General features: G+C 38.4%; 1 protein-coding gene across 16 annotated transcripts in view; it reads right to left on the bottom strand.

The window, feature by feature from the left end:
* ptprt (protein tyrosine phosphatase receptor type T) overlaps positions 1–21936 on the bottom strand; it is a 486185-nt gene that overhangs the window by 360496 nt on the left and 103753 nt on the right. For all 16 annotated transcript variants that reach the window (XM_074668102.1, XM_074668200.1, XM_074668208.1 and 13 more), the window contains exons 3-7: positions 15786–15946; positions 13946–14056; positions 10608–10689; positions 8055–8170; positions 5274–5448 (exon numbers count right to left, since the gene is read on the bottom strand). In XM_074668102.1, coding sequence (XP_074524203.1) covers positions 5274–5448; positions 8055–8170; positions 10608–10689; positions 13946–14056; positions 15786–15946 — 645 coding nt within the window. The remainder of the gene's footprint in view (positions 1–5273; positions 5449–8054; positions 8171–10607; positions 10690–13945; positions 14057–15785; positions 15947–21936) is intronic.

Raw genomic sequence — 21936 nt, 5'->3', positions numbered from 1 at the left:
CCCAGAGACACACCCAGCGCTGAGCAGATGATCCCAGAGCACCACACATGAATAAACAACACAGAGGCCCAACAATGCAGAGACGTCATCACACACACACACACACACACACACACACACACACACATGAAAACACACAGACAGGGCTGCAGGGAGGTGTACTCATGCATGTGTGTGTGTGTGTGTTTTTGCATATTTCTTGTTTAATTTGTCGGCATGAGTTACTCCCCTGACACAATGCATGGATAGGAGCACCTGAGCTCCACACACACACGCGCACTCGCAGTACAACACACACACGAGAAACATATACATGCCAGGAGACGATTCAGCCTGGGAAGCAGCACACACACACACACACACAAACACACACACTCATGCATCTGGAGTAAAGAGTGTGTGCTCTCTGTAAACAGATGGTAATGACAGTTTCAGTCCCAGGACGATCAGCTAATCAAAACACACACACACACACACACACACACACACACACACACACACACACACACACACACACACACACACACACACACACACACACACACACACACAAATTCACTGTAAATATGTATCTTGGAGATCATTTCAGCCTCAGAGTCTCTATATTTGACTGTTTCACTGATTTCATTTAAATCCATTAAACTGTTGAATTCCCCTCACACCACAGAGTCAGAAACACACACCTCTCTCAAAAGTTGTCTTTAAATATGAAGCAAGTTTGTGTAAAAGCTCAGGAGTTTGATTAAGCTTTGATTTAAAAAAACGGGTCAGTTTAATAACTCTGTTAATATGAATATTAGCAGAATCATGTGACATGGAAGTTCAGTTTATTGATAGTTTTACGAGATTACAAATTTATCATGTGCCTGAACACTGCAACACCTAACACAACTTCAAACAATTAAAAAATGAAAATAAGAAAAAGTGTTTCCACCTCATCCTCCTTACAATAATGTACTCCATCTTTTTAGATCAGGTTAAAAATAAAGATTAAAGCAGAGAAATATGGGAAATCACGGGTAAATCCTGAGTGACAAACATTTATTTTGTTTTTTTTTCTTCATCTTTTTTCCTCCTTTTTTTTTTCTTTGAATGAAATGAAATGAGAGAACCAGATATATACTCAGTATCAGATGTTAAGGCTGTTTATTGTTTAATTGTAAGATGTGCATCAAACTTCCAGCTGCCGTCAGGTTAACTTTCCATTATGACAAACGGCTTTAATCTGACATCAGATGTGACGGGACAGTTAATACAGATACAAATGTATATGCTGGTTCGGATACTTGTCACCAAATTACAGCTGCAGAGGGTGCACTCAGCCCTGCGCCGAGGTTAGACCAGGTTGGAGCTGGCGAGCTTTCAGCCTTGGAAACTGAGTTTCAAGTAATCCAGCAACCACACAGTCTTCTCCGTTACTTTCTGCCATTTCTCTTCACGTTCTGCCGACTAGATCTTCTCTTTTCTCCTCACTCACTCACAGCTACAGTTAGGCGCTTATCCATTAAGTATTTGCGAATCCCCGTAAGATGACAGGAAATGATCCCGCCCACAACTTAACAAAATATGATTGGCTGAGACAGCTGTCATTGTAAAACTGTGTCCACATTCGCTTTAGTGACACAGGCATTCGTTGCAGTTACTGAAGGCCCTGCCTGCCAGAAGGTGTCGCTGATTTACCCGGATACCATCAAAAGGAAAATTGTGATTGGTCCATTTTCCATTTAGTTATATTAACCCACTGTTTGCCAGGACAAGTTTATAAAAATAATATTAAACTCATTGCTATGATTTCAGTGAGTAAAATAACTAATAAAAACTAAATAAAACAAAATTAAAAAATAAAATAATTATTTAGGAGTACAAAAATTCTTTCAGTATTTTTTATTAGGCCCAGCCCAGCACGGCTCCAAATCTCTAGCCAGATTCTTCCCCTCTGTTGTTCCCAAATGGTGAATGAATTACTTAACTCTATCAATCAATCTTTATTTGTATAGCACGAAATCATAACAAACGTTATCTTAAGACACTTTACAAAAACATTCACGGGTCCAGAGTTAGATCGGAGCTGCTACTGGAAGCCAGAGACGAGAAATCAGCCAGACACCTTGGTATCCAATATTTATATTAGCAAAGTTATTAAACTGATGCGTTTTTTTAAATCAAAGCTTAATCAAACTCCTGAGCTTCAAGACAAACTTGCTTCATATTTAAAGACAACTTTTGAGAGAGGTGTGTGTTTCTGACTCTGTGGTGTGAGGGGAATTCAACAGTTTAATGAATTTAAATGAAATCAGTGAAACAGTCAAATATAGAGAGTCTGAGGCTGACCTGTGAATGACAAGATAAGGAGTCTGATCTTATCTTAATCCACCATGAGTACAGGACTTTGCAGCATTTAGCAAGTTACAATGGAGAGGAACAACTTCCCTTTAACAGGCAGAAACCTCGGACAGAACCAGACTCATGTTAGACAGACATCTGCCTCGACTACGATCTATGTGTTGTTGCAGAGTTCTTATAAAACCCATGAACTCCTGGAAACTCGATTACTGTGTCCAATTGTGTCACACAGACATCTGCTGAGACTGTGTCAGGATCACAGGGAGGGATGGAGGGAGATAAATAACAAGAAATGGGCTTTTTCTGCTTTTTCCAGTGATGATGGTGAGAGTTTGTGTGAATGCTCTGACTGATTATCAACTGATGTGAATTCTCAAAGCCAGGACCAGAGCACAGCCTGGATTTACCTGCGTGGCCCATCAAACCCTGCTCTCTTTTCTCCTCCTGAGAGAAAAACAGGATTTCTTTGATTGAGCTCCCTGATCAACAGAAAGAGCGTCCCTGTCCTGCTGAGAGCGCGTTTGATTTACGGAGGAGGAGGGACTGATGCTGTTAAAGGTGTTTGATAGAATAAAAGCTTCTCAGCGATCTGTTGTTGTCAGACATGAAGACTTTTATTCATTTCTCAAAGTTTCACCAGCTCCGTCTGCTTCACCGTGTCAGAGGGGAAGAAAATGTTCTGTTTGAACTTTTACCAACTGCTGACGATACAGTTCAAAACTCTGATTCAAGGACAAATGGGTGATGTCACCAAGACCGTGTCTATGGGCTGTGGGTTATTTTTCCTCGTTAGAGCCTGATAACGACCCAACATGTAAAATCTTGAGACCATCAAAACTGGATTTAAAGACTGATTATTATTATTAATACTATTTTTTTTGATCAATCTTAAAATCACTGTCAACCTTTCCACCAGTGAAGACAGCTCTGGAGTTATGTGCTCGTGTTTCTTTGTCCCAGTGAGGAGATGAGCTGCAGGCGGTTGAGCTCTGACTGCTCAATGCCGTCAGTTTTTTTCTGAAAAAAGCTAGCTCTAATGACAGAGCTGACCCATCTGTCCAGTTTAAAAGCACCGTCAATAACTTCACCAAAGTTCCCATCAGCAAAACAATGGACGTACGCACCATTCTCCCTAAAGATGTCACTAGGGATGGGTGCTTTTTACGTCTGACACGATACGGTACCAACGCCTGGTACCTGGCTCAACGATACCAGTTTTTGTGTGTTTATGTGGTAATAAATATTAATTTTTGAGATAACAAACCCTCAAAATCTTTTAATTTAAAGTATTTATTTTTCAATTTATCTCAGCAAATAAACTTGCAATTCTGTCGTCAAGGATGTGTTAGGCACCAAAACATTGTAACATTTGATTTTACAAGAAACGGTAACCGGTACCACCAACGGAATTCAGTCGGTACCCATGAAAGTGTGTAATTGAGAACCTGTTTGTTTCTATTTGTCACCAATAGTGTGTCCACATTTTACACTAAACTTGAAAACTTTACGTAGATATTTATGTGTCGATTTGATGATTCAGAAAATAAAATATTAACAGTGAGTCAGCTCCCAATGAGCGGCACAAGGTTCTCATCTTGTAACTGGAAACATTGGTACAAATGTCTCCATGTTTAAGTTACTGAGTCCAATAACTTGACAAATAATATTACATTTTGGTTAAATGGCAGTTTTTTATGTTTTTTTTTTTTTTCTGGAATTATTTATTTGTTTATTTATTTATTTGTTTATTTATTTATTTATATTATTTTATTTTATTTTATTTTCAACTATTTTATTTTCATTTATATATATTGATTTATTTATCTACTTTTAATTATCTATTTAATTATTTATTCTTAGTTATTTTTATTTTCAGTTTTTTATTTAAATATTTTTATTTTCAGTTTTTTATTTAAATATTTTTATTTTTATATATTTTTTTATTTGTTTGATATTTGAATAAATTTGCATTTCTGTTTTAGCACTTTTGTTACATTATCTACCAGTTAATAGGTTTTAGAATTTGTTTTTTTATTTTTTTTTATTTATTTATTTTTTTTAATTATTATTTTGGGTCATTTCTACAAATCGGGCTCCAACAGGGCTTAGCATCATGACATTTTGGGCACATTGGTCACATTTTCGACCAGTCATTACACAATACCGTCATTGTTAAAAATTGGGCTCTACCTCCATGCAACAAACTTTATCATCAGCAAACAAGAAAAGTGACACTGTGATCAACAAAGGCTTTAAGTTTCTGATCCATAGAAAAGTCTTCAGGATAGCCGAAATTGATCTGCTTCCACTGGATGAAGCTCTTAGATTTGAACACTCTGATTCCACTTCCTGTTGAGCAGTTTGCAGATGATGTAAAACACTTTATCAGCGCCGGTGGTAAAAAGCTCCTTCACTGCTCTCCGTTCATTCCCTCACATTAAATATTGATGACAGAGCAAACTGTTGGAGCTGCGTAGTTTCTCCTCCGCCGTCTTTGGACGCTTTGAGTCCCGGCTTTGAATGTAAGGCAGAGTTTTGTGGGTTTAAGCAGCAGCTTGTCGACACAGCGTGAGCGAATGTGAGCGGGAAGGAGAGAAAAGGAGGGAGGAGGCAGACGCAGAGAGGAGGTGAAGAAATGAAAGGCTGACAGAGACGGAGGCGCAGAGACAGAGGGAGCTCATTGTGGCTTCAAGTCACTGCTCTGAAGTCTGCTCAGTATTCAGTCCTCAGCGTTCTCACAGCGCTAATGAGCATCAGCCAGCCACACACTCTCACACACACTCACACACACACACACTCACACACATGTCTTCACAACCACAGCTCTCAGCTCTAAAGAAGTTGTCCCATTTTCCAGCATCCAAACTGACAGCATCCGTCAGGCTCGGCGTCTCTTTCTACCCTTCAACTTTAAAAACAGCAGACTGTACCTTTAACGATGAGGTCAGCGTAGTTGGAGACCCCGGAGCCGCCGTCTGAGCGGATGACGCAGCGGTAGCGGCTGGTGCTGCGCTGGGACGTGTCGCCCACGCTGACGGTGGCGGAGAAACGGCGGTGGTTGACGACCCGGGTCACCATGAGAGCCGTGTCCTTTCCGTTCCACTGCTGCGGGACAAGAGACGACATCAGAGAGGACACGTTAGAGCCTGAACACGGACAGGAAGTGTTAGCCAGGAACTCTGGCTCAGCTCGAGTTACAGAATCTATCTCAGGATGTTCAGTGTTTTCAGTGACAGAAAGTTAAACTCAACAAACCCCAACTTTAAACTTTCAAAAATGACTTAAAGCCAAAAAGTCAAAGCACAGAGCTGGTCGGACAGTCCCGAGACAGCTGATATTTTCAGATACTGTCCAGGGATCCAGGCCGTTAATTTCTCTGCCCTTCTATTCTGAGAGATGCCTCGTCAGAAGGTTTTCGTGTCCTTAAATATCCGTACCTCAGAGGTTAAAACAGGACTTTAAAAAAGGTTTGGCCCTGTGGTTAAGTCATGTGCTTCATGCACAGAAGTTACAGTCCTGAATCAGACACGAATCCAATCTGTTATCCATAAAATACAAGTCTGAATGAGTCACAGATACGGCTGAAACAAAGAAAGATCAAACTAACATGTGCAAGCTGTGAAAACAAAGAGCTGGTGTGCACGACTAAAAACAAACTCCAGAGGGACTCAGTACTGACACAAAGTGAACATTTTAACCGTCAGGATGTAAGACTGTGGATAAAGTTAACAACTTTTAGTGATGAAAAACAAAACATGAGAAAAAAAATCATGATACAGACGATATGATCTGCAGGAAGCCTGTGAATCAGAAAAGAATGGGACCCAGTGAGGCGCCATGTGGAACTCCAACTCTGCAAAAACTGAAATCTTATCAAGTGTTTTTCCCTCAATTGAAGTAAAAATTATCTTGTTATACTTGATATGAGCCACACTAAACTGGTACAGAAAAATATCTTGTTTCAATTTATTTAAAGACAAAAATAAGGTTTAGATTGCTGTAACAGGTAACAAAAAAAAATCTGCCAAAGAACAAGTAAAATTTGCTAAAAAAAATAAATAAATAATAATAATAATAATAATAACTAAACTACAATAATGTCTTGATACAAGAAACTTTACTTTTGTTTATTGCCAGATTTTTTTTTCTTTTTACAGCAATTTAGACCTCATTTTTGTCTTTAAATAACTTAAAACAAGACATTTTTCGGGGCTGATCAGGTGAATGTGGCTCATATTAAGTCTAAAACAGGGGTCTGTAGTCTTTACTTTCATAGGAGCCATTTTTCCTCAGCTCACCTGGATTAAAGTCAATAATGAGCCACCAAATCTACTTTATCTTCAATCAAAATGTAAAGTGTTAAAAAAAAAATAATAATAATAACCTTAGCACCAAAATCTAGTAAACAATTATCAAAATGAAAAGTTATTTTGGATTTTTTATTCTATTTATTTATTTATTTATTTATTTATTTATTTATTTATTTATTTATTTATTTAAATTTGCAAAATTTAAAAATAAGTAAATATTTCAAAAATCTGTGAAATAAAAAAAAATGCTAATTTTAGAAAATACAAACATTGTTTTAAAAAAATAATTGGAAAATTGCACAAATTCTGAAATTTGGAAAATTTGCAAATTTTTAAAATTGTCAATCAATTTTAAAATATCAAAAATTAGTAAAAAATAAAAATAAAGGACTCAATTTCAAGAGTTTGCAAAAACGTCAAAATTATGAAAGTATACTTGAATTTAATGACATACATTGCTCAGGTTGCAGACCTTTGGTTTAAAAAGACATTTTTTTACTGAAATAAGACAGAAACACTTGATAAGATTTTATTATTTTTTTGTTGTTTTTGCAGAGCAGATAGAAACGGTGAAGAAAAGGTTAAGTTTACTGAAAGTATAAGGTTTAGAGGAAGTTTAAAGGAAAGCCTATGCTGCAGGATTCACGTCTTCAGGGCAGAGCAAACATCTGGACGTCGCTCACAGACAAACGGATCAGGTGTTCAACTAAAAAGTGCTCTGCCTTCTCTCTCTGCTTCTTTGCATCTAATTCCCACATCTCCAGATCCAATCTTGGTTTTTTAGGCGGTGGTTTTATCCGCCTGTTGGAGAAACACGCCTCACCAAACAGACCTGCAGTCAGTCGGGTCACTGCTCTCCATTGCAAATGTCATTACTGTACACGGCTTCTTCTGAGGGGTGAGCATACAGTGAAAACACGCCAACACACACACACACAGAGTTACACACACACACACACACACACACACACACACACTGCTGTCAGTGGTTCAGAGATGGAGTCATCGGTGCGGAGCTGAACAAGGACTTTTAATCAATGCTGAAACAGAGCTGGGAGGACTGGGGATGTTTTCAACAGTGTTCTTACATCTGATTTTATTCTTTAATAAAAACTCCTGAATAATTCATGCTGCAGTCACAACAGCAGCCTCTTTGTTATTTATTTATTTACTTATTTACTTATTTTCCTGCGGCATATTCAGGAAGATACTGGATCAATCGGTCGCTCATCCTCATTCAGCAGACGCTCTGCCTCCGACACACAGGGTTACACGTCACTTATCTCAGTTTTCAGCCTTAAAGCCCTGAAAGAAGCTCCTCCTCCTCCTCCTCCTCCTCCTCCTCCTCCTCCTCCTCCTGATGTCATTCATGCACATGTTTCCTGATGTGGAGATACTGACCTGCAGCCAGAGTTTATCGTGCTGGGACCATTTTCCTCCGGCCGTACATTGAAAGGTGGCGTTCTGACCCACGTTGACCTCCACGTTCTGCAGGCGCAGGAAGTGAGGCGCCTTACCTGCAAAGACCAGAGCGAGGGGTGAATGAGGATAACCCGTGACCGTGCAGAAGATAAGACGTTTCCTGTTCACACTGACAGAAAAGATAAACAACCTTCACTTCAGCTGGGGAACATTCATAGTTTCTATAATCATATTTGAGAAAATGACCATGACATTAATGGAAAGAGATGAAATTAGATTAAGAGTAGGAATTGTGGGATTTTGCTCGAGCTCAGAGGTTTAAAGCCCTCTAGAGAATAGAGTTCCTCATGGGCAGGGATCCTCAACCTTTACTCTCATCAGAGCATTTTTCCTCAGCTCACCTGGATTAAAGTCAATAAGGAGCCACAAAATCTACTTTATCTTCACAGTAAAGACAATAAGGTGTATCAAATCCTGTACACAGTAAAAAATATGTTGAATGATTGTCGAAACGAGAACTTATTTTGGAATTAATGAATTAAAAGTTTTACATGAAAAGTTTCTAAAAATGTCAAACAATTTTAAAATTTCAAAAATAAGTAAACAGAACTAAAGTTATCCAGGAGCCACAAAAGCTGCTTTATCCTCAAATTAAAGACAATAAACTGTATAAAGTTCTGAACATAGTTAAAATCTAGAAAATAATTGCTCAAATGAGAAGGTTTTTTTTCCTTTTTTCAATTAATAAATTTATTTTTTATTTACAAAGTTTTGCACATTTTTCACATTTTTATTTTTAACAAATTTGCAAAAATTGTGAAATATTTTTCGAGTTTGAGAAATTTAGAAAAAACTGTGATTTAAAAAAACTAACAATAATATCAAAAAGAGACAAAAAATGGCAAAAATTTGAAAAAGCTTAACAATTTAAAAAAAATTCAAAGAATTCATATAATTGTGAAATTTCAAGTTTGTATCATAAAAACATGAAATAACAAAATAATAATATAAATAAAATACAATTTTAAATCAAATAATTCCAAATAATTGAAAAGTTGAACTCTTAAAAAAAAGTGCAAAATTCCAAACAATGTTAAAGTTTAAAATAAAAAGAAGAATAAATTTGCAAAAGTGAAATAACTCCATCCACACAGAATTAACATCTGTAATTTCTTTCAGATTTGTCTTTGTTTAGCAATAAATCAGATAAAGTTCCAAAAATAGTGAAATTTCCCTTGGGGATACATAGAGTATTTTTCTATTATATTCTATAGTTAAAATCTAGTAAATAATTGTCCAAATGAGAAGTTTTTTTAAAAAATAATTAATGAATTATTTTTTATTTACAAAATTTTGTACACGTGATGTCTCATTTTTTATTTGTAATAATTTTGCAAAAATTGTGAAATATTTTTTTATTTGAGAAATTTGTGAAAATTAAAAAAAAATGTGATTTAAAAGCTTGCAAAAAAAACCCCGGAAAATTGCAAAAAAAATCTCAAAATATTAAAAATGATTTACAATTTTAAAAATAAAAAAAATGGTTGTGAAATTATAAATTGCATCATAAAAACATGAACTTTTGAAAATATTTAAATAAATTTTAAAATTAAAATAATTCCAAAACATGGAGTCGAATTCTTAAAAATATGCAAAATTTTAAACAATTCTCAAGTTTCAAAATTAGAAAAAAGGAAAAAAAAAAGAGTTAATTTGCAAAAGTCTAATGAATCCAACCTCACAGAATAAAAATCAGTCTTTTCTTCCAGATTAGTCTTTTTGTAGATGTAGTTATCTTCCCAGGGCTGTAAAACTTGAGGTTAGCCACAGGTGCATGGAAAGTTGGTGGGCTGTTGATGTTGTAGGAGGTGAAGTAGAGCGGTGGCAGGCTTTATTGACAGATGGGATGAAGATTTAGTTCAACTAAATGTTAACGCAGGATTTTATTTAGTGTCAGTGTCATTAATCATCAATATGCTCTGTCAGGGTCTTTCAGTAATAATAAAGTTTGAGTTTTCACATTTCTACACAGGCAGTTAAAGACTACTGAGGCTGAGTTCCTGAAGAGGAGCTGATGAAATTGCAGCTGAACATCACCTCAACTGATTTTCTCTGATTTCAACGACCAGCTTTGTCATGTTTATGGATAATTTACCAAACGTCTAATCACACTTTGGATCCTTATTTCGGCTCCAGCAGGAGCCCACAGAGGGATAAACGGCGACCCTGAGCAGACGGAGGGGGGGTGGAGGAGGCCGTGGAGCGTCGCAGTAAGCGCTCCGAGTTTTGTGAAGCAAAGTGTTTCTGTCAGATTTGAGTGATGAAGACCCTGAAACCGGTCCTTCTTCTTCTTCGCTCTCTGCAATCTGTCTGCAAGCCTCACAATCTGTCCCAGTGTGTGTGTGTGTGTGCGTGTGTGTGTGTGTGTGTGTGTGAGCTATAAAACAGATGATGCTCAGTGGGCTACAGTTGTGCAGGGTCAACCATTACAAGAACACACACACACTGACACACACACACGAAATAACTTACGGCAAGGATGAGCCAGAACTCGAATGTCGTCGATGCCGATGAAACCAGGATGGCCCTGAACGGAAACGGCTTCAAAGATTACCTGAAGGAGAGGACAGAAGGAGGGAGGGAGGGAAGGAAAGAAAAGGAAAAGAGAGACTTTAGGCCAAAGAATTCAGAGGGGGTGCAAGAAGAGGCTCGAAAACAAAAACGCAGCAGTGTTCTGTGGTTGAGACAATGTTTTTCCCGACTCTCTATTCGCTTTACAGCTTTTTAACCCGTCTCTGGATCCACACCTGACTTATTTCCCCAGATAAACTCAACAAGAGCTCTCTCTGAAATCTGCAGCTCTTTCTCTGATTGTGTAACAGCTTGACGCCCCTGCGCAGCTCATATGGAAACCCTGCGGGAGCTTTCCACTGAAAGTCAGCATCTCTTCCTCTCGTCTCCATCCTTCTGCCACACACATATGCTCCCTCCTCTTTTCTCCGTCTCATTTCTCCTCCCTCCCATCACATCACTCCTTTGTCGTCTCTCTTCTTCAACATTTTCCCTCCTACCCACTCTGCACGCGCTCACTGGGTGACAGGAAGTCAGCGAGGGCTGTCATGGTGGGCCACGCACCTCTGACCTGCACATAAATACTCACACACACACACTCACTCACACTCACACACACAAATGTCTGTGCTGCAGTTGTCAGGATCTTCTACAGTACGAGCCGAGACTTTCTCTGAATACTAAAGACTTCTGGGAAAACTTCGCCCTCCTTCCTTCCCTCAAAAATAAATCCCCCCCCACTCCTCAGACTCACATGTCAGGTTTCTGGGAGTCAGGACGGGTCTTTGTAGGAGGAAACTCGGCGCTTTTGGCTTTTCTCTCTTATTGTCGAGTTTTTCAGACGTTTGTTTTCTGGTTTGGTGGAAAAAAAAGGAGCTTCTCATTGGTCTCATTTGGTGTGTTACATTATAAATCAAATTATTATTTTTCTTGTTTTTGAGGGAAAATCTCTGTTTCCATTTTAACACATTTCAAGCTGAACACTTTGGGGAAATTATTCCTTTAAAGATGAAAAACAGCTCCTCTAAAACCTTTAAAACTTACATCTTTCTGCTGTTTTCTGGTCAATCCAAAACTCACTTTTCCTGCTCTTCCATTGGTGAAAATTGGTCTGTATTGATGTATTTTACTGGAGCCAAACCTGGTGTTAAATCACACAGGGCTCAGCCATCAAGTGAGGAAATATATAGCGGTGCATCATCAGCAAAAGCAGTTATTTCCATTTATTTATTCATTCATTTATCTATTTATTTATTAACTTATTTGCATTTATTTTGTCCTATCAAAAATAAATAAATAAAAAAATATTATAAGAAAATAAAACAAAAATTAGTTTAACTAATAAAGCTCAAATATATAAACAAAAAATATAAATAAATAAAAAACAATGAATATAAAATATATAGAAGTTCAAAAGAATACAAAATAAAAATAATAAAAAAAAATATTTAAAAAATAAATATAAAATCAATGAAATAAAAAATATATAGATAAAAGAAAATTAAGAAAATTAAAAACTAAAATAGAAAAAAAGAGGAGGACCCAGGTAGCATCCCTGTGGAACGCCAAAACATGACTCACAGCCACTTTGAGTTAGATACGATCCGTGACTTTACACAGATTTAATAAAAATATATATAAAAATGAATAAAATAAAATAAAATAAAATAAAATAAAATAAAATAAAATAAAATAAATTATAGGAAAAAGAAAATTAAAAAAATTAAAAACTAAAATTAAAAAAAGAGGGGGACCCAGGTAGCATCCCTGTGGAACACCAAAACATGACTCACACCGACTTTTAGTTAGATATGATCCATGACTTTAGACAGATGGTATTTGTTGTTGAAAATGAGTGATTTTTCTTGGAATATTGGAGCCAAATTGAGGCCCTTTGAAGTCCTTTTTTTTTAATCTGTAGCCTAAGGCGCATATTTTCATTTATGTGTCACCAGTTCTAATTTTGATGATCGCTGATAATTATACATATACCTATGGTTTCCATTTCCACTGCTACGCCGATGATATCCAAGTCTATATCTTCACTAAATCCATCACTTCCTTAAAAAAAAAAAAAAAAAAAAAAAACAAGAAGCACAAAACCTCCCTTCAGCTCGCCTGTGATAAATCAGATATTTTAATCATGAGCCCAAAATCCCTCACTGCTTCCCTGAGCTGGTTAATATATGCTCAGAAAATACTTCCTGTGTACAGAGACGACAGAAACTTTAAACGAAGGAAGTGTCGACCTCCTCTTTTGCTTTAGTTTTTTCATTTTTGAAGAAATAATTGTTTTACATTTTAAAGTCGTCGTCCTGTGGCTCATTGGTTGCGCAAAGAGCCCAAGAGGAAAGAGCTGCTGAAAAAATGCTGAAAGTGTTTTTCCCTGAATCATTTGGCCTCAGTGGCTCGATGACTGAGCCGTGGACTAACCCTCCTCTTCAGCTGCTCTGTCCCTCTGCCAATCCTCTTCCTGTTTCTCTGCGGTTAAACTTTATTAGGACACAAATGCAGATGATAAACGTTGACATTTCCTCTCGTCTCTGTCTCTCTGACTCTCTGCTCCCTGTTTCTCTCCTCCGTCAGAAGAAAACCGTCTTGGCAGAGATGTGTCCTCTGAGGATAAAAATCCCATCTCACAGTTCGGTCTGTTTACGTGGCCACAGAGCAGAACTGGATCAAATTAAGAAAAACATGCAAGAGAAAAATAAAAACCTTGTTTTCACTCAGTCGGTGCCAACAGATTTGCTCTTTTTACAGCTGTAACACAAAAACACCCCACGAATGTTTTCCTTTCAACGAAGACGGAGGAAAAACAATCTGATTAAATTTAGCTCTGAAGAGAGCCACAGGTCGGGATAAACAGCTGGTCTGCCTCTGTGGTCGTCTTCCCGTTAATACGACGCTGTTTTTGTCCTTTCAGAGCGGAGAAAGAGTCTGTCTCTGCAGGAGGTGCGTCCTCATTAGAGACGGAAACACGTTAAAGCTCTTTGGTTCCTCCTGAGCCGCGTTCGTGTCTGAGCTCAGTCGTTAGGTAAAACTCTGCAGCTCAGCGGGGAGGACGTCCCTGCACCTTCAGCTCACACACACACACACACACACACACACACACACACACACTGAGTCATCATGGAGGCTGTGTGTCAGAGCCAGAGGACACACCTGAGGAGGGGGGCGTGTCCAAAGAGACGTCATTCACAACAACAAACTGTGGAGGAACTCACCTGAAGATGTTCAACGAGTCATTAACCATTAACACGTGTGTAAACAACAGGTGTGTGTGTGTGTGTGTGTGTTACCTGATAGGAGTTTGGCCAGAACGTGGAGATGGCGAGCTCCGCCTTCACCCAGCCTTCAGTCACTGTGTCGGAGGCGTTCCACACCGGGTTCCCCTGAGCTCCTCCATTCACCTGCACACAGGTGAGTCAGACGGAGAAGGTGTTACTGTCCATGCTTTGATTTAAAGTGTAATGTTTTCATTAGGTGACACATTTGTTAAGATGCTAAGTTTTTTTTTTTCTTTTTTTTTGGCTCCTCCTGCATCTTTTCTCCATCGTTTTGGTTCCTGTTGAATTTACCTGTCAGGTCTGTTTCATTGTTGCTCTTATTGTTGAGGAGCAATGTTTTGATTCTTAAATGCGACGAAATAAAATTTGAAATGAAATGAAATTACATAAATTAAATTAAAATTAAATTAAATTAAATTAAATTAAATTAAATTAAATTAAATTAAATTAAATTAAATTAAATTAAAAATACCATTAACATAAAAATTATAATAAATATGAAGGCATTTGCTGGTTAGGTTTGGGAAATTATGCACTTAATTTTACAGAATTAAATTTTCAAAGGTGTCATCTGAAACAACCTAAAGTTAAAAACTTTAGATCAATCTTTACCGATCCCAAACCGATGATTGTTGCCAACATTTAAAGCACATTAAGACACTTTTTTTTAGATTAGTACTTCTAATCTGGGTTCTTCTCGTTATTTTTCTGAAAGTTTAGGATAAAGACAAATTGTTGTAATACCACAAGAAACCATGGGGGCAGTGTTGAGCGATTTGGGCTCAGTATTGCTTTATTTTGGGTTTTAATACATTTCTTTAATATAAATATTTTGAGTTTCTGTTACATTTCAGGTCCTTTGTCTTTATTAGGCTCTGACAAGCGTACAACACAGAGGACTTTTAAACTTTTAGGAAACTTTTTGAGTAAATGTTGTATAATATAAACATAAATTTGAAAATAGCTTGGATTTCAGCCAAAACAGCAAAATTCCAAAACAGTGCTGTAAAAAGTTAAATAAATACTAAAAATAAAAATTGAAAAAATTAAAAAATAGGTTAAAAAAAATCTGCCAATATGGTATGATTTTTTTTGTGTGTGTAGCAGGACATAAAAAAAATGACATACATTTTTTTTATTTTTCCTACATTTTTTTTTAGTATTTTGTAACCATTTGTGCATAATTTTTGTCTCAATTTCTTGTAATAAGACATGTTTCTGGACTTCAGGTAAATGTGGCTCATTTTAAGTCTGACAACACAATTACCTAAAAATGAGACATGAACACTTGATTAGATTTTGGTTTTTGCAGTGCCCTCTCGTTACACTTTATCTGAGCCTTACAAAAAAATAAATAAATAAATTCTTTGTTGAGAGAGTGGTCTGTCCTTTGATTGCAGAAAATTTCTGTTGTTGCATTTGTTTTGGATTTCTGCCTCGTCCAAGACATTTCTGACAACTGTTGCAGTGTTGAGCAAGCTCAAAGTTCAGGTCTCACAAATTAAAATGGACGAGTTCATCTTCATTTTTTCACCACTGGTTTTCTTTTCAGTTGATCCATCTACACTTGAGTCCCTTTCCATCCATCCATTAAATCCAGAGTGTTGCCTTCACTGACTCATGTTTTTGCTCCTTGCGTGATATAAACATTGAGTCTAACAGGTCCGTCCTCAGTCAGCAGCGCTCTCCGTCCTCTGATGACGAACTATCAGGTACGACCCAGGTCAGTCAGCTGTTTCCCCCGTACACACTAACATCAAGCCGCTGAGCTGACCCTGTGTGTTTGTTTACCTGTTCAGTCTGCTCACTCTATCCATCACACACTCTCTGACACACACTCTCTGACACACACCTTGATGTAGACATTGAGCGTGCCCGGGCTGGCGCCGTCCCTGCTGGACAGCGAGTACAGGAAGTCGATGCAGTGGGTGTCGTTCTCCTTCAGGGTGGGCATGTAGAGGTGAGCCTTCTGTCCGGACGCTCTGCCCGACGCGTTCACCACCATGAAGGAACCTGGACACACACACAGAGGAAGAAGAAGAAGGTTACACACAACCAGAACAGAAGGCGTTTGAGATGAACTCAGGAGCAGACAGCCGTCACACACATTTCCTGTTTGCTGAAACACTCTGAAAAAACACCAGCATGACCTTCAGGAAACTTCTGGACCGAGATTTTTATCAGCGTGACAGGAGACGGTACCATGATACAACAGCACATCCTGATCCTATGACCTTTATCGTGACCTTTACATGATGCTCGTACAAGAGTCTGAAAAAATGTGCTTTGTTCCCCTGAATAACGCAGACAGATCTCAGCACGAAAGAATCACCACAGTTTTATTCTTTTATCCTGTTTCTCTTTCTGCTCTGCAACAACTCTAACGCCCCCTTCACTTCCCAGCATCCACCTGCAGGAGGAATGACATCATCGCTGATTGATTTGTGCCTGCAAAAGGAGCCAAGACGCCAAACACAACAACTTTCAGCTGCGACAGTCACAACAGCCTGTGCAGAGAGCAGCTGTATGACCGAACAGGCTTTAAAGCTCCTGTGAAGAGTTTTTAACAGCTGTGGAAAGAGTTAAATTAAAAATGACGTCTCTTTCTAAAACAAAAGTCAAAATAACTCTTCACAGATAGTGAAATAATGTATATTTTTTTGTTTATTTTATTTATTTATTTTTTTATTTTTTTATTTTTTTTTGGGGGGGGGGGGGTATTTCCTCAGCTACAGCTAAAACAGTTGTTGTTTTAAATTATGTTTTGTATTTATTTATTTATTTATTTTAATTTATTTATTTATTTATTTATTTATTTATTTATTTTGGGGGGGTGTATATCCTCAGCTACAGCTAAAACAGTTGTTGTTTTAAATTGTGTTTTGTATTTATTTATTTATTTTAATTTATTTTTTTATTTTTTTTTTGGGGGGGGGGTGTATATCCTCAGCTACAGCTAAAACAGTTGTTGTTTTAAATTATGTTTTTTATTTATTTATTTGGTTTTCTGAAAAGGCAGATTTTTTCAACAAGTACAAGGGTTGGAAATATGTAAAAAAAAAAAAACAAAAAAAAAAAACAGGAGTAAGCCCCCCTCACCAAAACATGCTGGACATTTTAAAAATTGAACAGTAAAGAAATGGTAAGAAAAAAATAAATTAAAAAAAAAAACGTACAGAAGAAGAAAATAAAAGTTTAACCAGGGAAGGGTTAAAGTTATGTAATGCAAAAGCTGGAACGTTGAAATGCTGAGCCCTAACCGTAATCATACCGGTCATGTTGAAAACCTCAGAAAGCCTTATGACATCATCAGCTGTGTGGTTTCTATAACGATGGATCTTGTCCATTCATTATCAGAGGCTAAAACATTTTTATTTTGAAAATGCTGATTATTTTAAAAAAGTAAAAGGGTTAGATACTTGAAAAACACAGAAGCAATTTTCCTGAACATAGTGGACATTTTAAGAATTGAACGGTGAAAATTATTATTATTATTAAATTATTAATTATTGAAAATTTGTTGAAGAAGTAGGTAGCCAAAAATCGTACAGAAATACAAATAAAAAAGTTTAACTGCAAAAGGTGAAAATTTCTGTTAAGCAAAAGCTGTAATCTTAAAAAAAAAGCCCTAACTGCACACCAGTACAATTTGTAACCTCAGAACCCCTTATGACATCATCAGCTGTGTGGTTTCCATGGTGATTGATCATCTCCATCCATTTTAATGGGCTGAGAAAATTTGGAAAATGCTAAATATCTTAAAATCTTGAATTTAAAGCAGTCAACAAAGATGAGGACAAAGAGCACAAGCTAAAAGACCTTAGTGCTCATTATATTACAAAGTTTACTGTTTAAAATGCTAAAAACCCTAAATACAAAAAGAGGAAAAAGTAAAAATTGCTCAGGTTAAAAAATACTATAAAACTGAGATACTAAAATACAACAGTGCTTATTTAATCATAAACAAGTAATAATAATAATAATAATAATAATAATAATAATAATAATGTTATTATAAATAATTTAAAAAACTGAGTATATGAAACCTACATTAGACTGCAAAGCAGTGTGAAGTAAAGATTGCAGAAGGTAGTATTTAATGTTTAGAAACCCAATACATACAGTAGTTATTCTCCGAAACGTAACCGAACATTTTAAAATTTGAACAATAAAATCTGTGAAAATGTGTTGGAGGATTATTAAGCCAAAAAACATTTACAAAGGAGTAAAAAAAAATTACCGAGGGGTACATTTCCGTAAAGCAAATGCTGAACCCTAACCCTAATGGTGCGGCCACACCAAACGCGAATTTGCGGCGCGATTACATACAAAGTCAATGCAAAGACGCGTTTAGCCGCCGATTCGCCTCGGGCGGCGCGATTCGCGCGTTTGGCGCGGCGAGTTTGGAGCGTTCACGCGTTTAGGCGGTAGACGCGAATTCGCTCGAGTTCAAAATATTCCCCCACTACGTCATTGTTATGACAACGTTGGGGGGCAACTGCCGCCTGCTCCGGCTCCAACTCCGCCGGAGGATGGAGGAGAAAACAATCTGTGCGGTGTGTCATCATCCAGAGTTATACGATACGACGTGTGTACTCTACAGAGACTGGAAAAACAGGAGCAGGCTTGGTTGAAAGTCTCTGAGGAGACAGGTTTGGAATGTAAGTTCTGAAAACATTCGTTCCCAGCTGGATTTGCTGCGCGGGCTATCACTGAGTCCGACTGTGTTTTCCTCAGCGGAGTTTTGAGCCTGATAGAGAGGAGGGAGGAGCGGGGCAGGGGCAGAGCCAGGGAAAAGATGGAAGTTCTCTGTGCTCCTCTCTTTCCTCCACCCCTTCATTATCCTCAGGGAGACCTCCGGGAACATGGGTCGGGGGTTCGGGTAGTCGGGGGTACGGGGCGTCGGAGGTTCGGGGGATCGGGGATGAGATCGCAGGGAACAGCCAAGCAGGGCTGGTGGATTACCAGGGAGAGGCAGCAGGCATTGATTGTGATCTTCAAAGCTTTCACACACTCTCCTGTCATGATGAAACCACAGCTCATTGTTTTTCAGCTGCTCTTTTGGACTTTCGGTCTTTAAATGAACGAGCTCTCTACTCCGCATGCGCAGTACCGCGCATTCGCGTGTTCGCGTGTTCGCGCCTCAGCTTGTCAAAAAAGTCCAGCGGCGAGACTCGGGCGTTCACGCGGCTCGTGACAGGCCATTCGCGCGAGTAAATTCGCGTGTTCGCGTTTGGTGTGGCCGCTGCATAACTCTTAGTGCATGAGTTCTATTAAAAACCTTGGAATCCTTTATGACATCATCAGCTGTGTGGTTCCCATGGTGATGGATCATCTCCATTCACGTTAATGGGCTGAATTTTTTTGGAAAATGCTGAGTATTTTAAAAAGTAAAAAGTTTGGAGATGTGAAACATACAGGAGTCATTTTTCCTGAGTGTAATGAACATTTCAGAAAATTGGTGAAAATATGTTCGAGGAGAAGAATTTCAACATGTTGAAATGCTCACAAATGGAAAGCAACAGGATGACGTCTTTGTCCACTGGGGGCACCGAAAGTTCCTCAGAGGAGCTTTAAGCTAGCAGACATCATTTTATTGAAGCTTTGTTGTAGTTTCCTCTTCCTCTGGTGTTTCCCAACCTTTACACCAGCTTCCTTTAGACTCACTGGTTCCTGTTTTTTTATCAGACTGATGATGTGGTTTCAGATATTTTGCACAATGAACATTAAATCACCGTTTCACCATGTTTGATGCTTTTCCTACATCTGTTCCCATCCCCGTCCTCCTCTGAAGTCGACCTAAAGGTCAGACCAGTTTCCTTTCAGCCGTTTCTTTGGCAGCACTTGTTGCAGACTAATAAAACCTTTGCAGCAGAGTTGATCAGCGGGTTTGTGTAACATTCACTTAATGCCTGATGCAGCAGAAACAAAGCAGCAGCAGCAGCAGCAGCTCCAGCTCCGCTCGTCACCAGAGCCGTATATCAACGTCTTAATGTCTGCACGCCCTGAGGGTTCTGAACCACAACATAAAACACATTTTCTCTGTCGACTCCAGCTTTAAGTGTGTTTTAGTCTCTGCTTTATGGCGCGGGATGGAGCTTTTATGGGTCGGCCGGCTCCATTTGGCCGCCTGCCACCAGCCGGGCTGAGAGTCAGAGCGACTGGGAGAGTGTTTGGAGAGGGGAGAGATACTGAATCAAGCAGGTGTGACTATGCACTTCCAACACTGTCTGAGAGTGTGTGTGTGTGTGTGTGTGTGTATGTGTGTGTGTGTTAGCTGCGTTAAATAAGAAGGTGTAACTGAATCGATGCTTTCCTCTTTTTACCCTCTGTGGAGTGTGTTTAATTGTCTCCAGACTGAAGATGTGCATCATGATGACGATCCTCCTTGGCTCTCGTTCTGCAGATTTTATGCTCGAAGAAGTCGTGTAAGAAAAGAGAAAACGACCCGTTGTTAAATCAGTTACCCATGCATGATACGGGGAAGTTTGGTCTGAACACGGTGGCATTTTGGTTTGAAAGGGCAGTGCAGTGACTTTTGGAGAGGATGGAAATGTGAAGGAGGAGAAAAGTTTGGGCCGGACACACGTGGAGTCCGTGTGAGAAGATTTCTAAGCCTCTAAGTTTGTATCAAAATATTTTGACATTTCAGTTTTTCATTTCATTATATTTTGTTTCATTTGTGCAACACTTTAACTGGTCCACGCTGATGCCATCATGTTTCATTTCTGCCACACCACAGCAGATTTACCTCCTGTTGCTAACAGAGCAGCTGCAGATCAAACTCTTTGTCTTAAACAGAAACCAAACTTTTATCTGAGGAAGGAAAACTTCCTTCAACGCGCTGAAACCTCCAACAAAACTGGTCATATGCTCAGACTGGATTGGCTGAAAATCTCTTGCTCAATCTAACACCAACACAAACTCAGAAAGTACGACTGCTGTCATTAAAAGGCAGTGGTTGGCAACTGGTGGCCCGCGGGCCGAATGTGGCCCCGCTAGAGCCTTCCATGCGGCCCCCAAAACATAACTGAAAAACATCCTACTGTGGAGAAAAACTATGTTTGTTATTATTTTCTTAATGAAATTGACATGTGGAATGAAAATGAATGTTTCAAATAATATTGTATCAATTAAGAATTTACTGAAGATACAATTAAAATTGTTTTAATTTCAAAAGAGCATCTGGCCCTCACAGAGTCTGCCGAAAAAAATTTGGCCCTTGAACATTAACATATATTATATCATATAGAAATGCATCAAAATGAAAATTCAGGGCCAAAACTCAGGAAACCAAGGCCGAAAAACAAAAAACTGAAATAAATTATTGTTATTATTCTGTGTATCTTGTGGTTGTGACGTTATTTTTCCTGACTCTATGTCCGCTACATGGAGTTTGCTTGTCTTTGCAGATGTGTGTTTGTGTGTGCACGCCAGACTGTATAAACATGGATGTAGTCACCACGACAGCTAGAAGGCGCCTATCAGTCACATGACTTGAGCTAGGTCTCTGATTGGACGATCCTAATAACTTTTAAACCGCAGTTAGAAAAAACCTAATCCTACCGTACAGTGTGTGCTGATTGAGAAATCATCGTTTCAGACCCAAACTGTTTTTCTAACCAGGCTGTAAATATGTTTTTAATGCTTTAAGCCTGTTTTTATGGCTGGGTGTGTACGTGACTTCTGGTCTTTCTGCAGCCAGACTCAAGTGGATTCTCTATGAACAGCAACTTTTAGCACTTCAGGCTAGACTTCATTTTTCCCTCGGTGGACGCTCAATATAGAAAACAGAGAAAAGCCTGACCATCCTGTCATGTAAATAAGATAAATAATACATAACTGTTTGTTCTGTCTTTTATTCTTCTAGAAAAGAAAAGATGTGGATGGTTTTCTGTACCCATTGCAACCTCGGTCATTTCCCAAATCACTATCCGTGGGTCTTTCTCAGATATTCACGTCACAGATGTTGGCCCTTTTAAGACTAGCGTGCTCTGGCTGTG

This window comes from Halichoeres trimaculatus, unplaced genomic scaffold, assembly GCF_033239565.1.
Source record: "Halichoeres trimaculatus isolate MK-OKI-2021-1 unplaced genomic scaffold, fHalTri1.1 fHalTri1_scaffold_1, whole genome shotgun sequence".
In the NCBI taxonomy this organism is placed as follows: domain Eukaryota; kingdom Metazoa; phylum Chordata; class Actinopteri; order Labriformes; family Labridae; genus Halichoeres; species Halichoeres trimaculatus.
The sequence above is the reverse complement of the archived record's forward strand: the minus strand, read 5'-3'. Positions and strand labels throughout refer to the sequence as shown.